The sequence below is a fragment of the Cetorhinus maximus genome, chromosome 22, assembly GCF_964194155.1.
Source record: "Cetorhinus maximus chromosome 22, sCetMax3.hap1.1, whole genome shotgun sequence".
Classification (NCBI taxonomy): domain Eukaryota; kingdom Metazoa; phylum Chordata; class Chondrichthyes; order Lamniformes; family Cetorhinidae; genus Cetorhinus; species Cetorhinus maximus.
This window is the reverse complement of record NC_135900.1, coordinates 76,770,713-76,791,935: the sequence shown is the minus strand read 5'-3', so window position 1 is coordinate 76,791,935 and position 21,223 is coordinate 76,770,713. Positions and strand designations below refer to the sequence as shown.

Here is a 21,223-nt window from a genome sequence, read left to right as displayed (position 1 = left end):
TCTTGTGTAATGGGATGGTTCTCATAGATTCGCGAGAGAATTAGCAAACTGAAGGTAGATGGACAAAAAATAAGCCAGGAGAAATGAGGGGATGGGAAATGAACTCAAAAATCACAGCATTACTGCAGCAATTTATTTTTTGCCACATTAACAAAATCAACACACACGGCTGCACAAGTGGCTAAAAAGGAACAAAACAGAAAACTTGTGTTTATATAGCGCCTCAGGGCATCTCAATATAAAGGGCCAATGAAGCACATCTGAAGTTTGGTTACTGTTGAGTTATAGGGGAACATGGCAGCCAATTTGCACACAGCAATCTCCCACAAACAAGCAATGAGATATAAGACCAGATCATCTGTTTTGTGATGTTAGCTAAGAAACCAATACTGACGAGGACATGAAGGAGAGCTCCCTGCTCTTCTTCAAATAATGCCATATGATCTTTTGTGTCTGCCTCAGAGCACAGACAGGACCTTGGTTAGCAGATCATCCAAAAAATGGCCACTTCCAACAGTACAGCACTTCCTCATTTCTGTATTGGGAGTGTCCAACTGGATTGTGTGCTCCAGTGTTTGGAGCAGGCATTAAACCCTCAACCTTCTGACTCAAACAAAACTCCACTGAGCCACAGTATTATGCTTGGCATAATAAGGAAATTCCTTCCAGGCTTCAGTGCAATGATGGACATGTGATTTTTCTTTAAATCCATGTTCATTTGAACTATGGAGAAATTCAAGTGCAGGCCGAGTGCTTGCAAGTCTGGATTGTTTCTGGACTGAGTTGTGTATGATTAGGGGGCAAGCACTGAACACCTACAACTCAGTCAAGGTTGGGAACAATGATGTGACAATACAGAACCATCACACGTGAAATACATCGTGCATGAATTCATGCTTCCTCCGGTGTCTTTTCCATTTGTGTATTTACAATAATAACTTGCATTTATATAGCAACTTTAACAAACAATGCCCCAGAAAGCAACATTATCTTTAAAGGGTACTTACAGAGTAAGCATACTTTTATTTTGTCCTTGGAATTGGAGCCTCAAAAATGCAAATCCCAGACCAAATCCTTGAGGGACCAGCATTCTCATTTATTTCAGACAAAGACTGGAGCCAGTGAGCTGCTTTAATTTTAAAACAATTTGTTCTACACTCTGCCAATAACAACTGCCAACAATTGCCCACCCCTGGGATGGCAACAGGCTTCAGTAGGCCTTAACATTATTAGGAGCAACAGGTTTAGGCCCAGACAAGATGTGGTTCCCTTCTCTGAAAGACAATAGTGAACCAGTTGGATTTCTACAACAATCTTTCTCATGGTCATTTTCTAATACCAGCTACAAATGACTAAATTTATTGAACTCAAGTTCACAACTTGCCCTGTGGGAGTTTTGAACTTACATTTAGGAATGTGAGAAATAGGAGCAGGAGTAGGTCATTCATTAAGATCATGGTTGGCCTTCTACCATAGCAATCCCCGTATCCTTCGATTCTCTTTGATCTAAACACCCATTGATCGCTCACTCAAATATACCCAATGACTGAGCAGCCAAAGCTCCTGGGGTAGAGAATTCCTAAAGTTCACAATCCTTTGAGTGAAGAAATTTCTCCTCATCTCAGTCCTAAATGGCCAACCCCTTATTCTGAGATTGTTATCCCCAGTTCTTGACTCTCCAGCCTGGGGATGCATCCTCCCAGCATTTACCCTATCAAGCCCCTTGAGAATTTAACTTGCTCTCCAAAATCACTTCTCATTCTTCAAAACTCTAGGAAATATAGGCCTAGTCTACTCAATCTCTCCTCAAAAGACAATTTCCTCGTCCTGGGAATCAGCCTAATGAACCTTCATTGCACTAAGGCAAGTATGTTTTTCCTTAGGTAAGGAAATCAAGACAATACACAGTATCCTAGAGTAGTCTCATCGAAATCCTCTACAATTGCAGTCTGACTGCTTTACTCTTACACCCTAATTGTCTTGGAATAAAGGCTAATACACCAGTTGCTTTCCTAATTGCGTGCTGTGCCTGCACATTGACTTTCTGTGATTCATGTGAAAGCATATGTAGATCACTCCAAACAACACAATTTCCCAGTCTCTCACCTTTTAGGAAGATATTCTGCTTTTCTATTTTTCCAACTATCACATAAGCTCTCGATATTCCTTTTCAGCCTCTTCACATCCTCTTCATGGCTTGCTTTCCCATCTAACTTTGTATTGTCAGCAAACTTGGGCACATTACTCTCACTTCATCTATGTCATTCTTTATACCAGTGGAGGACCAGAACTACCAGCTATCTTCCAAATTTCATAAGCGGGTCAGACAAAAGGTATAGAAAGGTACAGATTGCTCCCAACGACCTACACTTGAACCTGTCCAATTAGAAGGGATCATCCAAAGTCAGCTCTAAAGTTACTCCAGACCGGTCTCACTCAATATCATTCAAAGGCATTCTTTCCTTGGCCAATGATGCCTACTGCCTCCTTCGTAGTGTGACTGTACTTACTCTAACTGGTCAATGTTGACACACATGAGGGGGACCTCCGTGCTGCAGCGTTGGTGGAACTTGTATCCACATGTCTGACAACGGAAACCCTGGAACAGCAGTTTACGGCAAAAATCACAGAACGCCAGCGTGAAAAAAGTCTTTCGAACCTGAAACAGAAAATAATAAAAGTTATAGACTGACAGAAGGAATGCTCCAGATTGGATAAATCCAACATAGCTGTCACCGGGGTCAGTGTCAAGGTCAGTTTGATATAAGACATAGCGGATGATTGAATTGGTGCCACAGTTAATGAAATCCTCATGTTTTTGCTGAGAGGGACAGAGAGTAGAGACAGATTCAAAGGTGACACAAGGCTGTCAGGAACTGTCATCCCTACTTATTATTCAGTCATTTCTATTGAACAAGAATACCTGATTAGGCATCAACTCTTATGTTGTCACTGAGATTTCAGTAAAGGCTAATTTTTTTTTTTAAATTCATGGAATGTCAGCTTCACTGGTTAGGCCAGCATTTGTTGCCCATCCCTAATTGTCCTCAAGAAGGTGGTGATGAGCTGCCTTCTTGAACCACAGCAATCCATTTGACATAGATACACCCAAAGTCCTGCTAGGGAGGAAGTTTCAGGATTTTGACCCAGCGAGAGTGAAGGAACAGCGATATATTTCCAAGTCAGGATGGTGAGTGGCTTGGAGGGGAACTTCCAGGTGTTGGCATTCCCATCTATCTGCTACTCTTGACCTTCTAGGTGGTAGAGGTCGCGGGTTTGGGAAGGTGACGTCGAAGGAGCCTTGGTGAGTTGTTGCAGTGCATCTTGTACATGGTACACACTGCTGCCACTGTGCATTGGTAGTGTTGGGAGCAAATGTTTAAGGTGGTGGATAGGGTGCCAATCAAGCAGGCTGTTTTGTCCTGGATGGTGTCAAGCTTCTTGAATGTTGTTTGAGCAGCACTCATTTAGACTAGTGGAGAGTATTCCATCACACTCCTGACTTGCGCTTCGTAGATGGTGGCAGGTTTTGGGGAATCAGAAGGTGAGTTACTCACTGCAGAATGCATGCGGTCATGAAGTGCTGCAGTATCCATCGGTTTGCCTTCATTATCATAGATGGTCGTTTCTTGTTTAGAATCATTTGTTTTGCATTCTAATGTGTCAGCAGAACCCAGTTTCAGATCTGCATGGCTTTGCACAGTGCGGACAAGGATGAGCTGACTGATTTTGTTGGGAGTGCCCAGTCTTTCTGGTTTGCCTTTTGTCCTTGGCAGTTTGTACACTTTGCTGTTCAAAGGAAGCAACACCATTAATTGAAATCGCTCCCAGGTAACTCTTTCTTGTACGTTTTTCTCCCAGTGCGTGGTGGGCATGCCACATTTCTTGAGGTTTGCCTTCAAGAAGTCCTTGAACCTTAATCTTGGCCTATCTTGCAGGTGCTGTCCAAATATAAGTTGCGAATACATGATCACATGAACACATCCTTAGGGATTTTAACGTCAGTCACACGTACTGCATGTCCATTCCATCTGAGCTGAGACATTCTGCTCTTTGAAGTACCTCAGCATTGGGTGCTGTGCTTCACAGGAGTGTAATCAGATAAATATTGATGCTGAGACAAAAGAGACGACATTGGGACAGGTGACCAAATGCTTAGTCAAAGAGGTAGGTTTTAAAGGGGCATCGAAGAGAGGAGAAGGAGGTAGAGAGGCGGAGAGGTTTAGTCGGGAAATTCCAGAGCTAATGTCCTGGCAGCTGAAGGCACAGCTGCCAACAGTGAAGCAATTAAAATCGGGGATCAACAAGAGGCCAAATTTCGAGGAATGCAGAGCTCTCAGGTGATTGTAGGGCTGGAGAAGGTTAGGGAGACGTGAAGGATGAGGCCATGGAGGCATTTGAACCAGAGGCGAGAATTTTAATTTGGAAGCATTTTGGGGAGCCGGAGCCAATGTAGGTCAGCAAACACAGGGGTCATTGTTTCCTTCCTCTCAAAGTTGAATTGTTCTAAAGAGCGGCCAATGAGAGCAATCAAGTGTAACTGCAGTAAACCCCCAAATGTAACACGTCTATTGAAGAAAGGAAGGAGACAGAAAGCAGGAAACTATAGGCCAATTTAGTCTAACATTTGTTTTGGGAAAATGCTGGAAAAACTCAGCAGGTCTGGCATCCTCTGTGGAGAGAGAAACAGAGTTAACAAATTGAGTCCAATATTGCTCTTCTTTGGAACTTTTGTTTACAATCCTACTGTATTTAGCCAAATTTGCTGACAATAAAAAGATAGGGGAAAAAACAAATTGTGAGCAGAGAGTCTGCAAAGTGATATAGATAGATTAAGTGAGTGGGCAAAAATTTGGCAGATGGAGCATAATGTTGAGAGGTTGTCCACTTTGGTGGGGAGAATAGAGAAGCAGAATATTATTTAAATGGAGAAAGACTGCAGAACCCTGCAGTACAGGGGGATTTGTGTGTCTTTGTAAATGAATCAAAAAGTTAACATGTAGGTACAGCAAGTAATTAGGAAGGCAAATACAATGTTAGCCTTTATTGCAATGGGGTTGGAATATAAAAGTAAGGAAGTCTTGCTACAACCTTACAGGGCATTGGTGAGGCCACACCTAGAATGATGTGTACAGTTTTGGTCTCCTTACTTGAGGGATATAAATGCATTGGAAGCAGTTCAGAGAAGGTTCACTAGGCTGATTCCAGGGATAAAGGGGTTGTCTTATGAGGAAAGGTTGAGCAGGTTGGGCCTGTATTCACTGGAGTTTAGAAGAATGAGAGGTGATCTTATTGAAACAGCTAAGATTCTGAGGATGAAAGCAAAATACTGCGGATGCTGGAAATCTGAAATAAAAACAAAAAATTCTGGAAAAACTCTGAAGAGGAGTCATACGGACTCGAAACGTTAACTCTGTTTCTCTCTCCACAGATGCTGTCAGACCTGCTGAGTTCTTCCAATATTCAGAGAGAGCTCGACAGGCTAGATGCTGAGAGGATGTTTCCCCTCATGGGGTAATCTAGAATGGAGGAGGCAGTTTCAGAGTAAGGGGTATTTCATTTATCTCACGAGGAGGAATTTCATTTAGCACAAGAATCTTTGGATTCTCTTCCCCAGTGAGCACTGGAGGCCAGGTCACTGAATATATTCCAAGGCTGAGTTAGACAGATTTTTGATTGACAAGGGAGTTAACGGTTATATGGGCCAGGCAGGAAAGTAGAGTTAAGGCCACAATCAGCTCAGCCATGATCTTATTGAAATGAAAGAGCAGGCCTGAGATGCCAAATGGCCTACTCCTGCTCCTATTTCTTGTGTAAGTGGCTTTGTCAGAGGGAGGTCATGCCTAACAAATTTGATTGAATTTTTTGAGGAGGTGACCAGGTGTGTAGATGAGGGTAGTGAAGTTGATGTAGTTTATATGGATTTCAGCAAAGCATTTGACAAGGTCCCACATGGGAGACTTATAAAGAAGGCAAATGCACATGGGATACAGGGTAATTTGATAAGGTGGATTCAAAATTGGCTTAGGTGTAGGAGACAGAGGGTGATGACAGAAGGATGCTTTAGTGACTGGAAGCCAGTGTCCAGTGGCGTACCACAGGGATCTGTGCTCGGTCCCCTATTATTCGTCATTTATATAAACGACATAAATGACTATGTGGGGGGGTAGGATTAGTAAGTTTGCAGATGACACAGATTGGCTGGGTGGTTAACAGTGAGGTTGAGTGTCTTGGGCTACAGGAAGATATAGATGGGATGGTCAACTGAGCAGATAAGTGCCAGATGGAATTTAACCCTAAAAAGTGTGAGGTGATACACTTTGGAAGGAGTAATTTGATAAGGAAGTATTCAATGAACGGCATGATACTAGGAAGTTCTGAGGAACTTAGTGTGTGTGTCCATAGATCTCTGAAGGTGGAGGGGCATGTTAGTGGGGTGGTGTAAAAGGCATATGGGACCACTTGCCTTTATCAATCGAGGCATAGATTACAAAAGTAGGGAGATTATGCTGGAGTTGTATAGAACCTTGGTGAGGCCACAGCTGGAGTACTGTGTACAGTTCTGGTCGCCACATTATAGGAAGGATCTGATTGCACTGGAGGGGGCACAGAGGAGATTCACCAGGATGTTGCCTGGGATGAAACATTTAAGTTATGAAGAGAGGTTGGATAGACTTGGGTTGTTTTTGTTGGAGCAGAGAAAACTGAGGGGCAACCTGATCAAGGTATACAACGTTATGAGGGGCATGGGCAGGGTGGATAGGGAGCAGCTGTTCCCCTTAGTTGAAGGGTCAGTCACAAGGGGGCATAAGTTCAAGGTGAGGGGCAGGAGGTTTAGGGGGGATGTGAGGAAACACTTTTTTACCCAGAGGGTGGTGACGGTCTGGAATGCACTGTCTGGGAGGGTGGTGGAGGCGGGTTGCCTCACATCCTTTAAAAAGTACCTGGATGAGCACTTGGTACGTCATAACATTCAAGGCTATGGGCCAAGTGCTGGTAAATGGGATTAGGTAGGTAGGTCAGGTGTTTCTCACGTGTCGGTGCAGACTCGATGGGCCCAAGGGCCTCTTCTGCACTGTGAGATTCTGTGATAGATTAGGGTATCACACTATGATGCTGGCTTCAGTGCATTTTTCCTATGACGCATTGGTGCCACTGTGATTAATAGGCTGGGTGAAGAACTGTTCAAATTGGTGCTTATCAACCCAAGATTCAAGGAGCATAGCAATGAAACACTTATATCACTGACACAGGATTCAAGGAGAGGCAGGTCCAGTCTCCAGACAAGGGCTGAGCCTTCACAGCACTGTGAAACATCAATAATCTCCTCAACAGTGCTGCTTGAAGGAACCAAACACAAACAAAAGAAGGAAATCAACCAGAGGAAGGGGCTGAGTTACACCAAAACACAAAAGGCAGTAAGGAATAAGGGCAGTGTCAGGAGGTGGGGTGGGGTGGTTGGGATGCTGACAGAGTGTGGGAGAGAGAGAAAGAGAACCATTTTAAAACAAAGGAAACTAAATAAAGAAAGAAAATAACTCTTGGGGAAGCAGAGAAAACAATACTAGATTTATGTTGCTGAGTTCTCCGATTGCTCAAGAAAGAATATTGCCCAGTGAAACACAGAAGCACAGAATGGTTACAACACAAGAGCCAGTTATTTGTCCGTACCGGTTAGTCCCACTCCCCTGTCCTTTCCACCTAGCCCAGCAATTGTTTTTTCTTCAGGTGATTATCCAATTCCCTTTTGAAAGCTTCAGTTAAATCTGCCTACAGCACACGCTCAGGCAGCGCCTTCCCAATCCTAATGTAACCATTGCTTCTTTTACCAATCACCTCTGGTTCTCAACCTACCAACCAATGGGATCAGTTTCTTCCTTTCTAATCTGTCCAGACCCTTCATGATGTTGAACACCTCTATCAAATCTCCTCTCAACCTTCTCTTCCCCAAGGAAAACAACCCTAGCTTGTCCATCTATCCACTTAACGGAATCCCTCATCCCCGGAACCACTCTTTTCTGCAACCTCTCTAAAGCCAGCCAGGGAAATCCAAACTGGACCTCAGGGACATTAGCTCATCTCAGCCTGGGCAGCAGTAAGGAATTGGCCTCAGCATACCCAAGGTAGGGAGCTAGGAGAGCCAAACACAATCAACCAGGGATTTAGATCACTAACTACTGGCCCATGCAGGAGCTGTGTGTGTGGGCAATGGGCACGCACAAGGAGAAGCTGGGCTCTCATACCCAACACTTGCTGTGTAGGCTCACACATGAAGAACGACTGCCTGGTCATAATAATAGGGAGGCTATGAGGGTCTGTAGAATAATGAAAGTCCGTAACTTCAATGTGAGGGAAGATGAGATTCACCAAAGAGGCAGTGTAATTATTAAAAATTTGGCAAGGCAGTCAGTGGTGACTCTATTATTTGCATTCAATTATTCTAAAATGTACAATTACATTCTACTTCCAAGCTCCTAACAATTTTAAGGAAACAAATCCTCTAATTATACAGTACCACCATACTAACAATGCCTAGCAGAGTGATGCTGTGAAGTTTGATAAACTTCCTGGAACGGGTGGGATAGCACAGAGATTACACTCACCGACATGAACTGTGTGGAGAGGAAGGTCAGAACCAAGGTGAAGCCTAGCTCTCAACAGCAGATAGTGCTGGAGGTTTTACCCTTGCTACTTCTGACAAAAGGAACCCACTAATTATGTATACTGCTAGTTCAGATGAGCCTGCTAGCAAAGGATTGCCTTGCCCTGGTCATTTACACGGTTCCCCCCATTGCTGCTGGCTGATGTGAAGGAGGTGAACACCTTGCCTCCAATTGTGCCAGCGAGCCAAATTTTCCTGGGAGTGGAAATGGCATGAAATTGAGCCTCCTATATTCTGATTTCTGAAGCTTGATTAGTGACAGGAGCCACCAGGGAGACTAGCAATCCTACATCCATCTTTACAACATAGAATCAGCACCAGGGATTGCCTTTCAGGATGGAGAGTGACAGGATCAGGCAACCAGGGGATCTAGCAGTGGTACCGAGACTGCAGCCCTCCCACCATCACAACTGGAAGCTGCCCCTTCTGACATCAGCAAGACCCAAGAATACCATGTCACAACCGACTGGTGCTGACTGGTAGGTCAAAGTGGAATTACTCTTTTAAAAGCTCACCTGTCAACCTTCAACCATTTATATGACACAAGTTAGCTGCCAATGCTGCCAGATACTCACAAAGTTGTGCGTGGTTAGTGGAACATGTTCCAGCACCTCCACCTGCAGCTCTTCTCCTGTTAACCAGGACATGTCCGTGTCCCAGCCAATGGGCTTCTTCTCCCTGAAACAACACAAAACTCAGTTGGTGCTGATCCAAACTGCACTGCAGGAAGAAGTGAAACAAAAATCAACATACGACCAGACCAGACTGGACAAAATCGCGCTCTCCTTAAAGCAAAGGGACCGTATGAAGCAGCAGGTGGCTTACTGTACCCTATCAGACTTCAATGGATCTGGACAAACGTTTCAATACCAGAAGCCAACCCGATCAATCAACACTTCACTCTAAACCCACACCAAAATGGGTCAGCTTTCGCCTTATTTGGTATCAGCAGCTTGCTCTCCGCCCGTACTCCTACTACTCCTTTGCTGAGAGCCTACACATTCCTAGGATCCAGTGGCTGTTTTCAGAGGCAGTGCAAAGAACCATGGCTTTCAATTCAGGTTCAAGAGGATCCAACAGCCAAGTGCCAAAGAAGGAAAAAAAATCAATGGGAGAGAACTTCATAAGTAATAGGTCACAGCTCCGGGATTATGCCTGAAATAGAAGCAGAGTACACGCTGGTTTTATTCAGTCTGCAACAAGATTTTGCTTTGCTTCCAACGTTCACACTGACAGTCAGTGCAACCTGTGTCTTTGGTGTGAGAATAGATACACACTGTAGAATTATCTGGAATTGGTCAGGTTTTGTGAGAAACAAGATCATTCAGTTTTACTACTTTGTAAATCAATCACATGGAGCCTATTCCCTATACCATAGGTACTTACAATTTATAACTAAATGATGCAATTTGATACACTGGCAAGGGTCGCCAAATGGATCTGATATTAGATATATCTGGGAAAACAAAATAAAAAAAAACCACAACTTTTTTTTTTACTCGTTTTAGTGCAAAGTTCAACAAGCTGGTCCACCACCCCACAACCCTGTGAATACTGGTCCTGATCACAGGGAGATGAATATCTAACCATCATGTAATGGACATATCTGCTTTCTCAGGAAGGAGCCCAAACTGATTGATGTGCCCCTATTCTCGTCGTTTGTTGGAAGATTGAAGACCAGCACATTACTCACATCAGTAACTTCCTCTGCAGGCAAGTGCAAGCAGGAAAGGGTGGGGTGGAGCGGTGGGGGGATGTCATCATTCAGTTAACTGTTAAATTTGATAATCCCCCTAATATCCCCTTCACTTCACTTCAGTAACTAAGAACTACCCGAATTCATTCCGATGACATTACTAGCTGTGTAAATACATATTTGTAACCCTGACATAGTATAAAAAGCGTTAGAATATAGTTTGATTGGATTGTCTGAAAATGTACTGTTTATTCAGTCAGTTATCCCAACTTAAAGGGGACTCAGAATGAAGGCAATAAATATAAGCCTAGAAATGATTGTGTACATTGGCAGACGAACACATCATTATGACAATAGTTGGCGAACAGAGCCATCAGCTCTTTCTGAATAGGTTAGCTCCGCTTAGTGGACAAAGCAAGATCTTCTGAATAGGTTCAATGCTAATACCACAGGGCAATTTCGAAACAACTGATGTTAAAACAAGTCAGTAACCAGCTGATCTGAAAAAGATAATACACAGGTTCCACAAAGTGACAGAAACATCCCTTGCATTGATTCAGGGATCTGTCTGCTTTAACAACTCCTTGCATGTATACAGCACCCTCAATAGTGAAAAACATCCCAAAGCACTCACAACAACAACTTATAATTTATATAGCGACTTTAACGTAATAAAATTTCCAAAGGCACTTCACAGGAGCATTATAAAACAAAATGTAACACTGAGTCACTAAGGAGACATTTGGTCAGATGACCAAAAGCTTGGACAAAGAGATAGGCTTTAAGGAGTGTCTTAAAGGAGGAAAGCGAGATCTAGAGGCAGAGAGGTGTAAGGAGAAAATTCCAGGGCTTTTGGCCGAGGTAAGTGAAGGCACGGCCACCAAAGGTGGAGCAATTATGATTAGGACTGTACAAGAGGCCAGAATTACACGAGTGCAGACATCTTGGAGGGTTGTGGGTGGGAGATTACAGAGATAGGGAGGGGCAAGACCATAGAGGAATTTGAAAAGCAGAATGAGAATTTAAAAGTAAATGTATTTCCTGACCAGGAACCAGTGTACATCAGCGAGCAAAGGGCTGATAGGGGAATGGGACTTGCTGCGAGTTAAGACACAGGCAGCAGAGTTTTGGGTGACCTCAAATTTACAGAGGGTCGGATGTGGGAGACCAGCCAGGAGTGCACTGGGATAGTTGAGTTTAGAGGTAACAAAGGCATGGATGAGAGTTTCAGCAGCAGATGAGCCGAGACAGATTAAGCTGAGTGAAGTTACGGAGGTGGAAATAGGCAGTCTTAGAGATGACACGAATGAGAGGCTGGAAGCTCACCTCAGGATCAAGGTTGTGAACAGAATGGTTCAACCTCAGACTGTTGCCAGGGAGAGTGATGGAGCCAGTAATGAGGGAACAGAGTTTGGAGCGGGGACCAATGACTTCAGTCTTCCCAATGTTTAATTGGAGGCAATTTCTACTCATCCAGTACTCATTGCAAGAAAAGCAGTCTGATAATTTAGCGCCAGTGGAAGAATCGAAAGTGGTAGTCGTGAGGCAGAGCTGAGTGCTGTGAAAACTACCGCCACACCTTCAGATGTTGTTGCCAAAGATGAACCATTTGGATGAGAAATAGGAGGGGGGCAAAGGATAGTTCCTTGGTGGACACCAGAGGTAATGGTGCAGGAACAGGAAGAGAAGTCATTGCAAGTGATTCTCTGAATGGAAGGTGATGAGGGCAGTCCCATTCAGCTGGATACAGTGGAAAGACATTGGAGGAGGATAGTTTGATTATTCGTGTCAAAGGCTGCAGACAGGTCAAGAAGGACAAGGAGATAAAGTTTACCTTTGTCACGGTCACATAGGATGTCATCTGTGACTTTGATAAGAGTCGTTTCAGTACTGTGGCAGTACTGTGATCAAACACAGAGCTCTAGAAAGATGGGAACAGATTTGAGAGGCGCCAACACGTTCGAGGACTTTGACAAGGAAGGGGAGGTTGGAGATGGGATGGTAGTTTTCATAGACAGAGAGTTCAAGTTAGCTTTATGAGGAGGGGGGGATGATGACAGCAGATTTAAAGGTGAGAGGGGCAACATTTAAGAAAGAGATCCAATTACAATATCGGCTAACATGGGGGCCAGGAGGGGAAGTTGAGTGATCAGCAGTTCAGTGAGAATAGGATCAAGGGTGCAGAAGGTGGATTTCATGGACAAGATGAGCTCAGAGAGTGCATGAGGACTGTTGGGAGAGAAACAAGGGAAAGACGCGAGTTCAGGGCAAGGGCAAGGAGAAAGAAGGAACCTTGGCCAGGCAGGTTAGTGGAAGGGAGGGACATGGCAGAAGCGGCTGATCAGACTGTCTCAATCTTAGTGACAAAGAAGTCCATGAGCTCCTCACAGTTGGATGTTGGAGGTGAGGGTGGAGGGGACAAGCAAGGGATTTTAAGATGGTCTGCAGTCGAGAAAAGAAGCCGGGCGGGGGGCGGAGGGGGTTATCTTTGCATTCCCAGATGATCCTGGAACAGTGAGCAGTTTGAGCAGATGAGTGTGGAAACTGGTGGCGTTTTAAGCGGTCCAGCCAGATCAGGTGATGGATGGGTAAACCAGTTGTTCACCACAGCCTTTCAAGTCACAAAAGGGAGTAGGATATTAGGACTGATGACCAGCCGCTTAATGAAGAAGGCAGAAAGAGAGTCTTAAATATGGAGAGGTGGAGATATTCAGCGAGGGAATTCCAGAGAGTCATTTTATGGGACACTGGAACCAAGATCTGGTGGTGGTGGTGGTGGCGGTGGTTTGGGGGGGGGGGGGGGGGGGGAAGAGAGAACAGGAAGGGTCTTAAAGTAATTGAGAACACTGCAGATGCCCTAACTATAATCTTTCAAAGTTCCCTCACTTCAGGAACCATTCCTTTAGATTGAAAAATCGGGCATGTCACTCCACTACACTATTTAAGAAAGGTGACTGAGGGAATCCAGGGAATTATAGACCTATAATTCTAACATCTATTGTCAGGAAATTTCTAGACTGTATAATTAAGCATAGGGTGACTAAACACCTTGAAAATTTTCAGACGATCAGGGTGCCAGTGTGGATTTGTCAAGGGTAGGTCATGCCTGATGAACCTGATAGAATGTTTTGAAGGGGCGGTGAAGTAATGAACAGGGTTTTATTTATATGAACGTCTAGAAAGCCATTTGATAACGTTCCTCATAAGAGACTGTTTGCTCAAATTGAAGCTCATGGAACTGACCTGGTAAGGAAATTGGTTGAGCAGTAGGAGACAGGGTAGAGGTACCCTCCCTGATTGGCAGGATGCGAGTAGTGATTTCTGTTGAGCCTCCACTATTTACTATATTTATTAGCAACTCAAAATAAAAAGTGATATATCCAAATTTTCCAATTTCAGAAAGATAGGCAGAATTGGAAGCAGTGAAGATGGAACCATAAAATTACAAAGTGATATTGAAAGAGTTGTAGAATCATTTTGGCACAAAAGGAGGCCATTCGGTCCATGCTGGCTCTTGTAGAGCAATCCAATTGGTCCTGATCCCCCACTCACGCTGTAGTCATCTAACATTATTTCTCTCAAGTGCCCATCTGATTTCCTTTTGATATCATTCATCGTCTTCGATTTCACCACCCTCATAGAAGCAGGTTCCAGGTCATTACAACTCGCTGTGAAAAAAAAAATGTTCTTCCTCACATTCCCCCTGCATTTCTTGCTCTGTATCCCCTAATTCAGCAGTTAATGGGAACAGCTTTTCTTTGTCTATCTAATCTATCAAATTTCCCCTCAACCTTATTTTCAGCAAGAACCACCACCCCAGCTTCTCCAACCTAACCTTTAGCTAAAATCCCTCATCCCTGGAACCATTCTGACAAATCTCTTCTGTATCCTCTCAAGGATCCTTCCTAAAGTGTGATCAGAACAGAACACAATACTCTAGCTACAGCCTAACTAAAGCTTTCTATCATACTCAATACCTCTATTTGTGAAATGAACCATGTGCTTTGCGAACTACCACCTTTAGATGGTCTTTCCACTTTCAAAGATCAATGCACATCAACCCCAGGCCCCTCTATCCATGAATACTCTTTAGAACCGTGCCTTTAAGTCTATGCTGTCTCTCCCTATCCCTGCTGCTAAAATGCATCGCCTCATACTTCTCTGTATTAAATTCCGTCTGCCCATTCTGCTGGCCTATGTCCTGTTGCAGTCGTTTGATATCACCATTGCTGTTTGCCACACCTCCAAGTTTGGTATCATCGACAAATTTTGAAATTTTACTCTGTATTCCAATAACCAACCATTTATATATGTATCAAAAAAAAGTAATGGTCCTAGCACTGACCCTTGGGGAACATGAATGTCTACCATTTTTCAGTCTGAAAACGACCGTTTATCACAACTCAGTTTGCTGTCCTTAAGCCAATTTTATCCGAGCTGACATTGGCCCTCCTATTCAATGAGTCTCATTTTTCTTAACCAACTTATAATTTTACTTATAGATTAAGTGAATGGGCAGAAGTACGGCAAATGGATTTCAATTTAGGCAAAAGTGACTTTGGGCAAAAAAGGAAATCATGCTTCAGCTATACAAAGCCTTGGTTAAACCACAACTAGCACTTCTAGGCACCTCACCTTAAGGAGGACACACTGGCCTTGGAGGGAGTGAAGTGCACATTTACCATAATGATGCTGGACTCCAAGGGTTAAATTACGAGGAAGGATTACACAAACTAGGTTGTATTCCATGGAATTTAGAGGGTTATGGGATAATTTGATCAAAATATTACGGGGCACAGATAGGGTAGTTGCAGAGAGCTGCTAGCTGGGGAATCTAGAACTCAGGGACTTATTGTTTCAAAGGATGTGGGCATCAATGGCTAGGCCAGCATTTTCTGCCCATTCTTAATTCCCTCAAGAAGGTGATAGCGAGCTGCCTTCTTGAACCACTGCAGTCCATATGGTGTAGATACACCCACAGTGCTGTGAGGGAGTTCCAGGATTTTGACCCATCGACAGTGAAGGAACAGTGATATATTTCTAAGTCAAGATGGTGTGTGGCTTGGAGGGAACATGCAAGTGGTGGTGTTCCCATGCATTTGCTGCCCTTGTCCTTCTAGATGGTAGAGGTCGTGGGTTTGGAAGGTGCTGTCGAAGAAGCCTTGGTGAGTTGCTGCAGGGCATTTTGTAGATGGTACACACTGCAGCAATTGTGCGTTGGTGGTGGAAGGAGTAAATGTTTAACATGGTGGATGGGGTGTCAATCAAGCAGGCTACTTTGTCCTGGGTGGTGTTGAACTTCTTGAGTGTTGTTTGAGCTGTACTCATCTTCACAAATGGAGAGGATTTCATCACACTACTGACTTGTGCCTTGTAGATGGACAACAGGCTTTGGGGAGTCAGGTGGTGAGTAGCTGAATGTAGAATTCCCAGCCCTGGTATTTGAACTCCCAGAATTCCCAACCTGCTCTTGCAGCCACAGAATTTATATGGTTGGTCCAGTTCAGTTTCTGGTCTATGGTAACCCCAGGATGTTGATAGTGGGGAATTCAGTGATAGTAATGCCGTTGTACGTCAAGGGGAGATGGTTAGATTGTCTCTTGTTGGAGATGGTCACTGCCTGGTACTTGTGTTACTTGCCATTTATCAGCCCAAGCCTGAATGTTGTCCAGGTCTCACTGCAAATAGACATGGACTGCTTCAGTATCGGAGTCATGGTGTATGGTACTGAATATTGTGCAATCATCAGCAAACATCCCCAATTCCGACCTTATCGTGGAAGGAAGATCATTGATGAAGCAGCTGGAGATGGACAACACCGAGGAACTCTTGCAGTAATGTCCTGGGGCCGAGATAACTGATCTCCAATAATCACAACCATCTTCCTTTGTGCTAGGTAAGACGACAACCAGTAGAGAGTTTTCCCTGATTCCCATTGACTTCAGTTCCGAAGAAGAGTCATATTGGACTCGAAACGTTAACTCTGTATCACTCTCTACAGATACTGGCAGACCTAATCAATTTTTCCAGCACTTTTTATTTTTATCCCATTGACATCAGTTTTACTAGGGCTCCTTGATGCCAAATACTGCTTCAATGTCAAGGGCAGCCACTCTCGCCTCACGTCTTGAGTTCAGCTTTTTGTCCATGTTTGGAACAAGGCTGTAACGAGGTCAGGAACTGAGGAGCCCACCAGAACCCAAACTGAAGGTCAATGAGCAAGTTATTGCTGATTAAGTGCCACTTATTGATAGCACTATCAATGATACCTTCCATCACTTGGCTGATGATAGAGAGTGGACCGATGGGCCGATAATTGGATGGGTTGGATTTGTCCTGCCTTTTGTGGACAGGACATACCTGGGCAATTTTCCACATTGCTGGGTAAATGCCAGTGTTGTAGCTGTACTGGAACAGCTTGGCTAGGGGCACAACTAGTTCTGACGGACAAGTCTTCAGTACTATTGCCGGAATGTTGTCAGGGCGCATAGCCATTGCAGTATCCAGTGCCTTGAGCCATGCCTTGATAACACATGCAGTGAATTGAATTGAATTGGCTGAAGACTGGCACCTGCGATGCTGGGAGCTTCTCGAGGAGGCCGAGATGGATCATCCATTCGGCACTTCTGGCTGAAGATGGTTCCAAATATTCCAGCCTTACCTTTTGCACTGATGTGCTGTGCTCCCTCAACATGGAGGATGGGGATATTTGTGGAGCTTCATCCTCAGGTTAATTCTTTAATTGTCCACCACCATTCATGATTGGACTGCAGAGATTAGATCAGCCAATCGCATGCTGCTTCTGCTGTTTGCATTGCAAGTAGTCCTGTGTTGTAGCATCACCAAGTTGACAGCTCATTTTTAGGTATGCCTGCTGCTACTCCTAGCATGTCCTCCTGCACACTTCATTGAACCAGGGATAATGCCCTGGCTTGATGGTAATGGTAGAGTGGAGACATATGCCAGGCCATGAGGTTACAGATTGTGATTGAATACAATTCTGCTGCTGCTGCTGATGGTCCACCACGCCTCATGGACACCCAGTATGAGTTGCTAGATCTGTTTGAAATCTATTCCATTTAGCACAATGGTCGTGTCACACAGCACGATGGAAGCTATCCTCAATGTGAAGACAGGACTTTGTCACCACAAGGGCTGTTTAGTGGTCACTCCTATCAATACTGTCATGGACAGATGCATCTGCGGCAGGTAGATTGGTGAGGATGAGGTAAAGTATGTTTTTCCCTTTTGTTGGTTCCCTCATCACCTGCCGCAGACCCAGTCTAGCAGCTATGTCCTTCAGGACCCAGACAGCTCAGTCAGTTGTGGTGCTACCGAGCCACTCTTGGTGACTGACATTGAAGTCCTCCACCCAGAGTACATTCCGTGTCCTCACCACCTTCAGTGCTTCCTCCAAGTGGCATTTAACATTGAGAAGCACTGATTCATCAGCTGAGGGGGGCGGATGGTAGGTGGCAACCAGTTTGCCCATGTTTGACCTGATGCACGAGTCTTCATCGGCTCCGGAGTCAATGTTGAGGACTCCCAGCACAACTCCCTCTCGACTGTATACCACCTCTGGTGGGTCTGTCCAGGGAAGGACATACCCAGGGATGGTGATGGTGGTGTCTTGGACATTGTCTGTAAGGTATGATTCCATGCATATGACTATGTCAGGCTGTTGCTTGACTAGTCTGTGAGACAGCTCTCCCAATTTTGGCACAGGAGGACTTTGCAGGGTCGATAGGGCTAGGTGTACTGTTGTCATTTCCACTGTCTAGGTCAATGCCAGGTGCTCCATCCAGTGTCATTCCTTTTATTGAATTCGTAGTGGTTTGATAAAACTGAGTGGCTTGTTAGGCCATCTCAGAGGGCAATTGCAAGCCAACCACATTGCTGTGGGTCTGGAGTCACATGTAGGCCAGAACAGGTAAGGGTGGCAGATTTCCTTCCCTAAAGGACATTAGTGAACCAGGTGGATTTTTACGGCAATCAGCAAATGGTTTCATGTCACCATTACTGGGATTAGATGTATATGCCAAATTTTTATTGATTGAATTTAAATTCCACCAGTTGCCGTGGTGAGACTTGAACCTGTGTCCCCAAAGCATTAACCTGGGTGTCTGGATTAATAGCTCAGTGACATTACCACTCTGCCACTGTCTCCCCTTATAGTCTAAAAATTAGAGCCAGACTTTTCAATAGTAAAATTAGGAAACACTTCTTCACACAAAAGGCAGCAGAGGTTTAGAACTTTACCCAAATGGCAATCGATATTAGATCAATCATTCATTTTAAATCGGGAGTTTGATAGATTTTTATTAGAAGTATTAAGGGATATGGTGCAAGTTTGGATATATGATGTACAGTCACAGGTCAGCCAAGATCTGATTGAATGTGGGAGAGGCTCAATGGACAAAGTGGCCTATTCCTGTTCCAATGTTTATTACAAGACATGTGTATGTGGCAGCTGAACTTCCTAAGCTCTGCACTGACGCAGTATCTAATTACCTGCAAATGCTATTTGGCTTCTGATCATAAGACTGCACAGATCCAGCTTCACACACCTAGCAGGTCAGGTCAAGAAGCACTGGTTCCACCAGTGGAATAGCCCAGGAGAAACTGTATTTGCAATGGGAACCTCTCAGTGGCATTTCACCCTGTTCATGTATCGCAGTGGGATTAATAAGGCATACAATGCATCTGCCTACTGACGAAGGTTTGATATGTAATCTCACTTTGCTTCAAAGTGATAAATGTGCACCACAGGCAGCCTACAATGAGCAGAGTTTATTGCTTCCTGTCTCAGTAACACCATTTGTATTAAAATTTCACACCTCTGCTTTATAGTTATAGCTATCAAACGACCATCACAAGCTTTACACCAAGCCATATACTTTTAAGCCACTGCCACATTGCTCATTCGCTCAAAGCAATATTGTAAGTGTGGCCCTTCCACACTTCATCTCAGGTGTGAGCTGTGCTGGTCTCTCAAAGATACACTAGCCATAGAGTTAGTCAGGCGCAGAAGGAGCCTTTTGGCCCATCGGATCCTTGACAGCTCTCTGCAGAGCAATCCAGTCAGTCCCATTCTCCCACTCTATTCCTGTATTCCTGCAAGTTTATTTCCCACAAGCGTCCATCCCCAATTTCCTTTTGCAATCACTCATTGTTGCTGCTTCCACCGCCCCTGTAGGCAGATGGATTCTTACCACCTCTGAACTAACAGCAAAGTGAGTAATGGATTGTACACCTAATGTGGCCACTTTATGGTATTATGTTGAAGTAATAGAGGGGGTTGGTGAGGGTAGTGTGATAGATATATATGGACTTTCAAAAGGCAATTGACAGAGCGCTAAATAATAGACCTATTAGCAAAATTGAAACCCATGATATTAAAGCGGCGGCAGTGGCAATGTGGATAAGAAATTGGCTAAGAGGGCAAAAGCAGAGAACAGTGGTGTATGATTGTTTTTCAGACTGAAGGCAAATATCCAGCGGTATTCCCCACAGGCTGCTATTGGGACGTGGCTCTTTTTGATATATATTAATAGCCTTGGGCACAGGGGGTATAATTTAAAAGTTTGCAGAGAGATGGAACTTGGAAACGTAGTGAACAGCGAGGAGGATAGTAACAGGCTTCGGAAGGACATAGACTGGTGTAATAGGCTGACACAAGGCAGATGCAATTTAACAGAGAAGTGTGAAGTAAAGCGTTTTAGTAGGAAGAATGAAGAGTGGCAATATAAACTAAGTATACAACTTTAAAGTGTGTGCAGTGACCTGGGTGGTGGGTGGCGTAAGTACACATATCTTTGAAGGTGGCAGGACCAGCTGAGAAGGCTTTTGTAAAAGTTTACAGTATCCTTACCTTTATTAATAGAGGGAGAGTACAAAAGCAAGGATGTTATGCTGAACCATTAAAATCACTGGTTAAGCCACAGCTGGCCATTTCCGGCAGCACACTTTCAGGTGGATATCAAGGATTTAAAGAAGATATGGATGACATTTACCAGAATTGTACCAGGTATGTGGAGCTTTAGCCATGTGGAGATTACAGAAGCTGGGATTCTCCTTAAAGCAGAGGTGGTTAAGAAAACATTTGAGAGAGGTGTTCAAAATCGCAAAAAGGGTTTTAACCAAGTAAATAAGGAGAAACTGTTCCAGTGGCAGAAGGGTCAGTAGCTAGAGGACACAGATTTACAGTAATTGGCAAAGAATCAGAGCTGGTAGTTAGAGATCCTACTGTGCACAACATGGCTGCAAGTTAAATACATAAGCTCTTCAGAGTGACCTGTTATATATAAAATGCAGAGATCATAAAATTATACAATGTTTGCAGGACAGAACAGGCCATTCGACCCATGTAGCTTTCTGCAAGAGCAACCCGGATAATCCTCTGCCCTCTGCCCAGGGCCAGGCAGATCTTTTCTCTTCAGTTAATTATCCAACTCCCTTTTAAAAGTCACAATTGAATCTGTCTCTACTACACTATCAGGCAGTGCAGTCCAGATCCTTAACCACATGCTGCATAATAAAGCTTCTTATGTCACCACTGCTTCTTTTGCCAATTACCTTTATAATGGTGTCCTTTGGTTCTCAACCCATCTGCCAACTGGAACAGTTTCTCTGTATCTACTCTGGCTAGACACCTAATGATTTTGAACGCCTCTATCAAATCTCCTCTCAACCTTTCCTTCTCTAAGGAGAACAGCTCCAGCTCCTGCAATCTGAAGTCCCTCACCCCGAAAATAATTTCATAAAATCTTTTCTACACCCTCTCTTCACATCCTTCATAAAGTGTGGTGTCCAGAATTGGACACAATACTCCAGTTGAGGCCAAACCAGAGTTTTATAAAGGTTCA

At 44.1% G+C, this 21,223-nt stretch overlaps 1 protein-coding gene across 1 annotated transcript in view; it reads right to left on the bottom strand.

The window, feature by feature from the left end:
- Window positions 1-21,223, bottom strand: part of braf (B-Raf proto-oncogene, serine/threonine kinase) — a 105,959-nt gene that overhangs the window by 46,235 nt on the left and 38,501 nt on the right. The window contains exons 5-7 of the mRNA XM_078568542.1: window positions 9,238-9,340; window positions 2,511-2,659; window positions 1-48 (exon numbers count right to left, since the gene is read on the bottom strand). Coding sequence (XP_078424668.1) covers window positions 1-48; window positions 2,511-2,659; window positions 9,238-9,340 — 300 coding nt within the window. The remainder of the gene's footprint in view (window positions 49-2,510; window positions 2,660-9,237; window positions 9,341-21,223) is intronic.